We start from the raw sequence: 11,546 nt of genomic DNA, 5'->3' as shown, positions 1-11,546 counted from the left end.
GTTTCCCTGGGAAAAAGTGAAGGACATAATCGAAACCACCTGTTTTTACCTTAGACAAGTCTGTTGATGCTATTCTTGACGCCTTTCCGCACTATGGGAAGGGACTGGCCTTCACACATGAAATCCCTTGTAATGACTCGCTGCAGTTTTTAGATCTACGGCTTCGGTTTTTAAATGATCATGTTTGTTGGTCTTATAATCCCTGAGCGCAAAAGGCATTATTGCCATATGATTCTGCGCAGTCTAAGCTCGTCAAGCGGGGGATTGTGAAACTTTGTCTGGGTTCCGCGCTCAGGAAATCGTGCCCACATGCTATGCAGGATAGTTTTAATGTGCAGGTTCGGCGTGTTTTGGATGCCAGTTACCCTTGCACGGTTGCAGAGGTTCTTCTGCGAGAGTCAAAAGCAGCCCGCGCTGGTGCAAAAACTGGGATGCAGTGGTGGAGCCGTCCTGAAGTGTTGCCCTACATACATCGCACCTCTCATAATTTGAAGAAGGTTGCGAGTAGGCACGCTGTGCCAATTGTTTTTTCAGCCCCGCGTAAGCTCGCTGGGCTCTGCCAGAGGATTTGTGCTGCTAACAAGCAGAATCCTGGAGGATGCGGCAAGAAGCACGAGCCGCCCTACGTAAAATGCGTGGTTGGCGTTGTGTAAGAAATTCAGCTATCATGTGGAAAGACGTACGTAGGGCAAACTGGCCGGTGCGTCAACGTTCGTGCAAGGGAACATGAGCTGTCGATTAAAAATAATGAGAATGCGCATTTGCCTGCGCACGTCCGGCATTGCATGTGTGTACCAAATTTCCTAGGCATCAAAATTTTGGGCAAAAGCCGTGATACTACTTCTCGTGAACTGTTGGAAGCCTTTCATATTTCGTCAAAGGGAGATGGCTGTATAAGTGATACATCAATTTCTGTAAAAGAAACTGAGATGATCTTCTTGCGCGGCACGTTGTAATCTTTGAAGTGTGTCATGTGATCACCGCTGTTGTACCTACGTCATTGAGAGTATATATTGACAACGCAGGAAAAAGAAAGTCAGTTCAAAGTTTGCGCTCGTCCACGTCTATTACTGTGCCATGTTTTTTGTTTGCGCATAATCATTTCCTTTGCAAGGAAGTAATTTTTGAGCCGGAAATACGCGGTGAGATTTGGATACCATCTACCACGTGCAGAACATCATACGTTTTGGCTGTGCTTTTGGCTACCTTTCGCTCACCGAAAATTTGGGTCTGGCTATTGTTGGGCTACATTTTGAGACCATTTAGCTATTTTTTAGTTGTGGCTATCTGGCCACCCTGGCACGGAGACAAACTTTGCCTCGTGAGCTTGCTCTGAGCGCATCCGAAGAAGAGGAGGAGCAACGGCCGCGCTGCCACTTTATTGCAATAAACCCGAAACTATGGATCACTTCTTTATAGAGTGTCGTAGCTTCACCTTGCATAGAAAACGACTTCTAGAAGGTCCGCTTCGCCAACTTGGATTGAACATTACGTTACCTATCATCATCCTATCTCTGGGGGCGTCGGCACTAGGACACTGTAATAGGAACGTATGTGATGCCATATTTAATATTGTAATGGAAACAAGGAGACTGCCATGCAAATTTTTTTTCACAAGACAACAAAAATATTTGCTTCAAATTTTAAGATGTCATAGCATGAAAATTAATATTAACGATTATAATTCATTTTATTATCTCATTCTTAAGTAAGAAAATCCCATTTAGGTATTCTTCATTTTTCTTCCCACTGCCGCCCGATTCATGGCCAATCCCCCGTAGTGGGTTGTGCTATATATATAGGCACCAAACTGCAGAGCGACTCCGAAGAGTTCGCACGGATACAGAGTTTCCCCAGCACCGCCACGTCAAGCCTAGAAAAGCCAACCCAATAGAAAGACCAATGGAAAGGCCAAGTTGAAGCTAATGAAAGGCAAGTAAAGCTAGGGAAGGGTCACCAGTTTTGCTCAGACTTTGTACCACTTGTGTGAAGCTGCCCCCACCTTTTTTTTTTTTTTTTCTTGCAGATCGATTTTACGTGCGCATTAGCAGGTTTCGCACGCTAATTTCGAACGGGTTTTCAGCGACGAAAAACTGCACTGCTCGTACATAAAGTGGCGCTAGGTACGAATAATTTTGTTTTATTTTTTTCCCCAAGAAACTTTTTTGCACGACTCCCGAATTACTTAGGCATTCGCAGGAAACGGCACTTTCCCGCTGCTCAAAACGTTTCCAGCTGTCGATCGCAGGGCGCGCGGTCCGGCGATCGTCTCCGCAATATGCAGACTCGTTTCCCCGGGGAAGACGAGGGTGGTGGAAACAGCGTCGTTCGGTCGTCTTGCGCGCACACGTCCGCTCCGTGGGCCGCACCCATCCGCGACCAGACGGAAATGGCCGGGAGAGGGGGAACCCGGAGCCGGTCGCGGAGGGTGGGGGCAGTCTCGCGAGGGAGCTCGCAGGGGTCGGACGTCGTGCGCTCTCACAGCATGGCCGTGCTGCTGCTGCTGCTGCTGCTCGCGGTCGCCGCCGACGCGGGACGCGCGAAGCCTCGGAACGACGACTTCTCCCTGTGGATCGACGAGAAACAAGTGCGGGAGTTCAGCGGTGAGCTTTGCTTTGCGGCCGACTCTTTCTGGCACCGCGCGTTGTTGGTCCGCCGTGACGAGGCGCTTTCGCCAACGTTTGAGCGTCGTGAATGCGCACGTGCCACGCATTACGTGTCGAGCGGTGAGGCCACGGGTGCGAAAATCTTTCGAGCGGCGGTCCCTCGTGTCACTGGCGGCCTCGAACCGGCCCAGATAAATCTTGCGTACTTGCCTAGAGAAAGGCGGCTCGCTTAAGTAGTGGAGCTTGGACCTTCGGTGTAAGCGTAGTAATGTACCGCGCAATATATTTTTCGGGGAACATGCAGCATTTTTATCTAGCTTTTATACGTTGTTCGGTGCGTCCCGCACTGACAGAATACGAATGTTTAACATTTCATTGTGCACACCCGCTAGTATGTTTATATTTTGCAATGGCTACCGCGATGTGACATTTCTTTTCTTAATGGCTGATCGAGAAACAACTGCGGTGAATGAAATAGCGTTGGAGAAAAATATGAAAAAGACAAAAAGGAAACAAGTGATGGTTGACGATGTACGTTTCTCGAAACTTTTCTTCCCTTTTTTTTCCCCCCTCCAAGTCGAGCATGATGTGTCCAGGCACCCTTTAGAAATATCTGACCGGACGGCCTTGTTGGCAGAATGATGTGCCAAAAGCACAATCGCACCGTAGTGGTTCATTAACGTGCATACGCGAGCGTGTTGACATTTCACATTCATTTTCGCTATTGTGAAAGGGTAAATTAATAACACGGCTTAAATCTCCTTATGCCTCCTTAAAGAAAGCGAAATATGCGTGCATGCAACCAACTGCATGTTAACAACGTCCTCAGTACTGAAGCAAGTAGGACTGATTATTTAGCAAATTTTTTATTATAAGTTTCTGGCCATAGTGTCAATAGAAGGACTGTAGAGAGCAATTGAAAACATCGCGTTCTGTTGTTTTGCGACGCGCTACCGTTTACGTAGCACCTTGGTCCCTGCTTAAAAGAAAACCCGCGCAACCTTTAAAAAGCCGCTGCGACCCACGGCTTGCGCTCACGCAGGTCTTTTTTTTTTTTTTAATGTTAGAAAACGTGTTTAGGAAATGTAACGCGCCGCACACAATTCATGTTTATGTTTCCAAATATGCTGTGACCTTGTATTGAAATTGTGACCATAAAGGTCACTTAAAACCTATTTAGATAACTCCTACTAATTACGAGAAAATATAGATGCTGGAGGCTTTTATTCGAGTGGTTGCCAGAGTTTCATTTGCATAGAAAGCTCGATTCGTATTAGTTGGGACAACCGGTATAGTTTCACGTTTCACACAATAACGTACGCACTTGGCTTCACCACATAGGCGTTACAGATGGTAGTTTTCCTTTTTACTAGGCTCAGTGTTGCGTGAGAAAATATTCTTCAGCATAGACACTATGCAGCGAACATACCCTAAATACATTTATGTTATTGCTTCTAGCTCAGTCTTCCATTTCATAAACCCTTTGCACCTGATGCAATAATACACGCTCCAAATCTCGACCGATCCATAGCCTGCAAAGTAGAGCGGCACATTATTTGTTAACCTCGTTCAATTTTCACGGGAGCTGTACAAATTTTGTCCTCAATTAAATGCATGCCGATAGCATCTAAGCTATGTATACGAGCTGGATCGCTTTCAGTGTGCCGAGTAAACAGCTGTTGGGGGACAGGCAATAAGTTTGCAGAGACATTGCTGCAATTCCGGCATGGTGCGCAGTTGGAAGCTTATGTTTGACTTTGTTTTGTACTCCATATGAGTTGCGGTAAATGCTCCCGAATAAGAAAGAAAGCTTTGAGCACAACATATGCGCTACCTTGAAGCACTTCACCAGAAACAGAATGTTCGAATGAAGGTGCGGCACGTATTGACACGGACAGTATTATGACACGGATACGTGACAGTATTAACAAGCAAGGCAAGAAGACATAAGCGCCTCCGCTCTTAAGGCCATTCGGCGTCCAGAGCGGCGCGTAATCGGCGGCGGCCCTTCCGCGCCTATCGGTTCCCAACTGCCGTTGACCACTCATAAGGCCAACCTACATGGAGCGAGAAAGCGACGCACTTTCGGCGGCGGCCGCTCGGCGACGGCCGCCCGACGTCAAAAAAAAATGACTGTTCGCCGCCGATCCACTCTCTCTAGATATTCACCGCCCAGCGAACCGCCGCCGCCGGAAGTCGTCGCGCGCGGCGGAGAGCGTGGACCAATCGGACCACAGCGCAGAGGTTGACTTCCGTCGGTCGCCCGTCGACGGGAATTTTTGTTGTTGACGCTTGGCTACTGTTCGGCTATCTCCTTCCTTCGTTTCAAACGCTTGTTTTCCAGCGCTGTTTCTCCTCCTTGGTGGTTGTTCTGCCTCAATGTTCGAGTGAATAATATGTGGTCACTGCTTGTTTTGTTTACTCTATGTAGTTAGAGGCTTCGCTTCCCGATGATGCTCTGCCCATGCATACCCGCAACATGATGCCTTGCGTACCGCCGTGTTTCGGAAAGATGTTTGATTGAAGTTTGCAGGGTGCAGTTCATTGGCGCATCCGAGAAAAACGTGAGCTGAAGCATCGCATAGGTGCGGCCTATGAGCGGCTCGCTACTTTTAGAGACAAAAGAGCCTTCTCGCAAGCCACGTACGTAAAACATGGCGGTGGTCCTCGCTGCCCGCTTCGAATTGAATTTGGCATGGCTTTTGTAGAATTCGCTTCGTTCGTAGAAAATGACTGAGTAAACGGCTTTCGGTTAGCCTCAGGCCGCTTTGACGACAGTGAATTTTGGATAGCCTTGTGGAGTTTTCGAGATCGCTTCTCGTTTCAAACGACACGAAGCCTAACCAGGGAAACCGATGATGATGATGATGATGATGATGATGATGATTTATTGGTATCCCTTTTGAAACGGGGCGGCGACAAATAGTCACCTAGCCTGCTTGATTTAATCAGGTATACTATACATGTTCTTTATCCACATTTCTGTATACCTCTGATTATTATTTTTCTTTTTCAAAAATTTACCTTGTGCCGCTGCCTATGATTTATGAGATCAGGTCGTATCCATCTTTTCCCTACTTTTTTCCACCAGTACTCCAATCGTCTCTTGCTGATCTCTACGGCTGATCTGTTTATGTTTCCGTCCACTTTAAACCCAAGCGCTTCTGGGAGTTGCATCTTACCTACGGTTCTCGCTGGGTGGATCCCGTCGCATTCCATTAGGATGTGCTGAGTTGTCTCTGGATCTTTACTGCAGCATACACAGGCCTCATCTAGTTCCGAATATTTGTTCCGGTATGTTTTGGTTTTTAGGCAACCGGCTCGAGCCTCAAATAGCAAGGCACTGCCCTTTGTGTTATCGTACATATTTTCCCTTCTAATTTCTTTCTTCTCATTCTTGTAAATCTCCATTGTCCTTTTTGATTCCATTCTTTGCATCCAATTCACGGTCTCTATTTCTCTCACTTTCTTTCGGATGACTCCTGGTTGTCTATTTACAGTTTCGATTATCCTGTACTTGGTTGCCAACTTCCTTGACCTCTTCCTCCATTCTGTGTCCACGCTTTTCATGTAGAGATACTTGTGCACTTTAGCCTCCCATTTATTTTCATCCATGTTCCTGAGTCTTTCTTCAAAACTAATTTCGCTCTGTGCTTCTCTGACTTCAAAAGAGGCCCAACCCATGTCACCCTGCACTGCCTCATTTGTCGTATTACCGTGGGCTCCCAAAGCCAACCGGCCTACTGATCTTTGATTAACTTCCAAACCCGACAAGATATCCTATTTTAAGCATATAATGGCATTTGCGAATGTTAGCTCTGGCATCATTACTCCTTTCCAGATTCCACGCACCACCTCATACTTATTGTGGCCCCACAGTGCTCTGTGTTTCATTATTGCTGCATTCCGCTTCCCCTTTATTTTCAGATTATCTTGGTGTTTGCTTGAGTAATTCTTTCCTTCATTTATGTGTACGCCGAGGTACTTATATTGCTACACTATGGGTATTACTTGCTGTTGAATTGACACCACGAAGTTGCTCGTCTCTTCATTAAAGATCATAATTCCTGATTTCTCTGTGCTAAACTTACGGCCTAGATTTGTCGCTGCATCCCCACAGATATTCGCAAGTATCTGTAAATCTTTTTTGTTGTCCGCTAGTAGCACAATGTCGTCTTCAAGATACCTTCAAGATATGTCAGCGCCACCTATCGGTGAAGTCGAGAGATAGGCGTGATGATTGCACGTGGCCTCTGAGATCGGAAGATCTTGCAGGCCAATCTAAAACTGCAATAAACGTGTATAGCGTACGCTATTAGTTGCATACGCTATGCTAAAACTGTCTAATGGCTTTCCGTATTTCCTCGATGGCAGGGCAGGCTCGAAGGCGGAAGCTGACGGTAGAAAAACTAAATACCGACGTGCCGCGTATTCACACAAAAAAAATAGAGTCTAAATAGATTCTGACTAACAGCGAACACTTATTGTACGCACTTTTTCAGGTCAGGTGCCTTCTTTCACGTGTAAAAACAATGATTTAGGCGCTGTTCTGCCTTCTGCTTTCATTCGCCAACGTCGCTTTCGTAGCCTATCTCGTCTGGCCACAATGACTCCTCTTGGGCTGCGTCGACCTCATGGTCGGCGGCGTTCGCCGGCTCTTGGTTGCATGGAGTGTGGTGCGACGAATTCGCGACGGCGCTTCGCGCTGGATTTTTCGTCACGTGACATTCGTCGCGAAAGTTCGCTGCATGGAGGTTGGCCTTAAGCCCTGGCGGCACGCATCAAGCGGCGATGTTCGCAAAGGCTGTGATAAATGACCCGGTTCTGACAGGCCCAGCGAAGGGTCGTGAGTGCGAACTGACAGGGAAAATTAAAGCGCGCCAACTCAATGCTTGTGGGCAAAACAACAAAATAGTGGGCAGTGAATGCTAATATATGACAATTAGTGAACGAGAAATTAACCCTCTACTGCACGAATTATTATACCGTGTGGTAAAAAATTTCTTTTTTTTTTTTTTTTGCTGTGTAATTGTGTTCTTGATCAAAAGGAAGCAGTGTGAAAAAAAATGATGTTTATTGGACACATGGTGATAAATATATCGGTATGCGCCAAATATGGCACAGAAACCTTTTCCGCATTAGGTGAAGTGAAAATGGCAACTGAAGGAGCCGCTATCTTGCCTCGTGAAACAGAACAAAACTATTGCTTCATGAAATCAAGCACAGGTTGACTGCATTTACTGCAGCGCAGAGAAGATTTTTGTGTGTGTGCAAAGTGGACGCTTGCAGCGCTTTCTGTTGTCGTCAAATTCGGGCCAGTGTCCCACTTGGTCAGCTCGAACATCTTACACAGCGCGCCTCCAGCCAACAAAACATGCATCGGATCTCGTTTTGGCGCCAAATACAAAAGCGCGCCAAAGTCGACACTGCTTTACTATGATTTGCGAATGTTATACGCGATTGTTTTATTTACTCATCCATTCGATAATCATCATCTGAGTACGAAATGCCTCAATCTTCACTTCTAGAGGGCATATCAGCGCCAGTCAGTGGCGCACCGATGGGGGGGGGTTGAACCCCCCCCCCCCCCCTTCGGCCGAGTGCCCCCCTTTTGCTTAACCCCTTTTCTTTCCTTGCGCCTTTGAGTACTGCAACAAAGATGTAAGACGCGCAATCGTCTGCACACGCCCAAAAAGCGCATTTTTGACAATTTCCCGTGAAGAAATTAAAATTGGTGCTGTTTAGATGGTATTGGCAAACTAAGGCAAACTGTCAGCCTCTGGCAGAGATCCTGGGTGCGCTACTGGCACCAGTCGTCCTCTGTCGAGCCTTTCTCAACCCGCAAAATGTGCGCGAGTCGATGCTCTCACTCCAGATGCATCCATCCGGAGATTTGCACAGTGTGCCAAATATGGCACATACCGTCTTGCGGTCCAAGACCACAGTTTCGTACATGAAAAAAAAACATTTTTATTCCTGTTTGCTGTTTATCCTTAAACATTAGAAAAATAGAATTTTTAATTGTTGTTGCATACATTTAAAATACAAAAAACGAATGTTCAAACCCAGCCCACAAGCCGAAATAGTTTTAAGCGTTTTTTTTTTTTTTTTTCAAGACAACAAATGTTTTTACTTTGGAGAGCTTTCAATAGATGGCAGTACAAGTTTAATTCAAGATCAGGAAGGCTATGGGCCTTGCTCTGGGTGCATAATTTTTCTTCGCCGGCTTTCTTGCAATAGCCTAAAAAAAAAAAGAATAACCACTATGTGCCAAATTTGGCATGCTGTGCAATAGAGGGTTAAAAAAAGCGCAGGTGAACTGAGTGTAGTACACCTTCCCATCGCTAGATGTGCTTTGTGTAGGCTCCCTAGAAGGAGCCTGTGTATCAGCGCGCTGACAACCATGCAGCTGAAAGGAAATGTCTTGCTAGGGTGATTATGCAGCGGTTTTGCTGGGTGTGATTTTGTAACACGGTGATTTATTGATTCAGCACATTTCTTTTCAACATATAAGATGGACTTTGGGAAGCAATGAATGCGCATCAAGTTTTGTGTAAGACTGAGCAATGCTGTGGCAAGAACAAATCGTGTTACTGGAAGCTTTCGTAGTTGATGCTGGGACCCAAAGCAAGGCGTTTATGTGGTATAGACCCACACCATGTTTGCAAACAACGGTAGGCACCGTCGATATATTCTAGGTCCTATTCGCCGCGAGATCGAACTATAGGTGGCGGCACGTATATATAGGCGGATAGGCGTTCGACGGTGCGCATTGAAATGTACGCGTCGGCGTTCCGCTGTGAACAACAATTTGGCCCGATTTTCTGTTAATGAAACGTGCTTACTGCAGTGAGCTGATCTTATATTGCCCTACAACTCCTCACTTTTGCACGAAATGCGCACAACGTTTCTATTTACTTGAGAGTAAAACTTTATTCGGAAAAGGAAAAAAAGTCGCACTTTCGCCCTAAAAGCGAAGCATCGATTGTGATAGCAAATTAGTAGACAGCTGTGCGAAGTAAGGATAGTTGTTTTATCGGCCGTATAAAGTTGTAAATATTCGCTTACTAACTAAATAAACAAGTAGGGTGTCACGCGAGCACAGTTAGACATGAACACATCTCGCTCGATGACCGCGGAAATTTGTTAAAACGCTGGAGTGAGAAAGCGTGCCCGCCAGCGGCAACGAGCAAATTGACGTTCGCGCAGGCTCTCGCTTCAACGCGAACGAAACGTCGAAAGCACAGCGCATACGAAGCTACCGGCACTCGGCGCATGCACTTTGTACCCATCGCAGATCGCTTTGAAGATGGGGCCCCCGCGGGCGCACACTTCAGCCACATCTCAGATCGCTTTCAAGATTGGCGGCCGCGCGGCAGCTCCGTGAGCAGAAGCCGCAAGAGCAGAACGCACCCCCCCACACACACACCGTCTCCATCGCCTCCTCCCCGTGCCTCGCGCGCGCTTCCGGCCGCCTTCCTCTCTCGCGTGCGTGAGATTAAGCTGCGGCTGCCGGCTCATCCTCGCAAGCATTCACTCGCAGACACAGCGCACGGCGGCGGCGACGGTTTCATCGCCATTGAACTTTATACGGAACCTCACGGCGACGACGATGGCAACGGCAAAAATACGCTTGGAAATACGCAATAAAGGAAGCGCAAACTGTCATTCAAAGGGGGACTGGCTGGCACTCAGCCACACAGTCTGTTTCGGCACTTTCTCGGGTCTTTTTGTGTATGTTTCGCTCGTGTTCCGCCTACTCTGTTAATATTGTTCTGTCAGTTATTAATACCGCATTCTCTGCGAATCTTGCACTGTTTTTTTTAAAAAATGTGTATTCCTGTACAACGAAGGCAAATTAGCAAGTTAATGTGCACTCAACACCACCAATTGATGCGCACTCTACAGCTCCTTTTCTTTATCGCTGTGAAATGCAAACAGTCAATGAGTTCAATTAGGTAAGCTAGTCCACTGTGATTGTACGTTAGTAGGATCATCAGGTTGCTTTAGACGAGATTATTTTTATCGCCCTTGCATGGTTACGCGTACGACAGCGATGTGACTAATTTGAGGAGCTAAAATCATCAGGTAGTTTTATTTTAGCTAATAGTGACCACTGCTTTCCATCAAGCTAACCACACCACAATGAAGAGCGAAAGGAAATTATAATAGCCGCCTTTCAACTCAGTGTAATGACGTCCGCCGTCTACAGACTGCCGTGTGACCATGATCTTTGTATAATGCCATATTTTAGCTTTCCTTTGTAGCAGCTAATCGAAGTACAAAATCGCGCGACTTAATTTTGCGCCAAAATTAATTCACCGCAGCGGCATAAGAACCACATATTAAAAGACCATCTCTGGTGGCGTAACCACTAAGCGAGATTCATGCGATTATCGCAATTATCATAATGCAGTTATCGTAATATAAAGTGTATGGCGCGATGCAATACGAGTGATCGCGATACGAAGGATCGCTTACTACTCTTTTTTGTTCTATATTGTAGACGTTTAAAGAACGATGACAATATGTGTTTTAACTGACTCCGAGTAGTAGGACAGGGTAATTGGAAGACGAAGAAGATGTCTTTGTTCTGGTGATTCTTAACAAGCTGTTCCGCCGTCTTGTTCATCGTGTTTTCTCTTGTTCGCGTTGACTCGTGACACTGGTGGAGGCGCTGGGTACACAACCCCGGCTGATGATCAGGACTCCTCCTGCAAGCCGTTCATCCAGTCCATCTCCAATAAACTCCTGTGCATCGCTTCAGTCGGCGGTTGCTAGGCCTTGCTCCCGAGCTCAACCCCCTGGAAGAACGCTCGTCCGGGCCCTGTCTACCTCTGTCATGGCGACCACCAGCCCGCCACATGTTCCACGAGTTCCACAAGACAGCTCTACTCACAGTCCGTCCCAGGTAACCCTTCTGCAACTACTGGTCCCGAT

At 46.7% G+C, this 11,546-nt stretch overlaps 1 protein-coding gene across 3 annotated transcripts in view; it reads left to right on the top strand.

The window, feature by feature from the left end:
• Nucleotides 1–2,447: 2,447 nt before the first annotated feature.
• Nucleotides 2,448–11,546, top strand: part of LOC119430998 (protein shifted) — a 281,749-nt gene continuing 272,650 nt past the window's right edge. For all 3 annotated transcript variants that reach the window (XM_037698467.2, XM_037698465.2, XM_037698466.2), the window contains exon 1: nt 2,448–2,603. In XM_037698467.2, coding sequence (XP_037554395.2) covers nt 2,486–2,603 — 118 coding nt within the window. In that variant the 5' untranslated portion in view covers nt 2,448–2,485. The remainder of the gene's footprint in view (nt 2,604–11,546) is intronic.

The sequence above is a fragment of the Dermacentor silvarum genome, chromosome 10 (assembly GCF_013339745.2).
Source record: "Dermacentor silvarum isolate Dsil-2018 chromosome 10, BIME_Dsil_1.4, whole genome shotgun sequence".
NCBI lineage: Eukaryota > Metazoa > Arthropoda > Arachnida > Ixodida > Ixodidae > Dermacentor > Dermacentor silvarum.
Note: the sequence above shows the minus strand (reverse complement) of the source record. Positions and strands in the feature narration are given on the sequence as shown.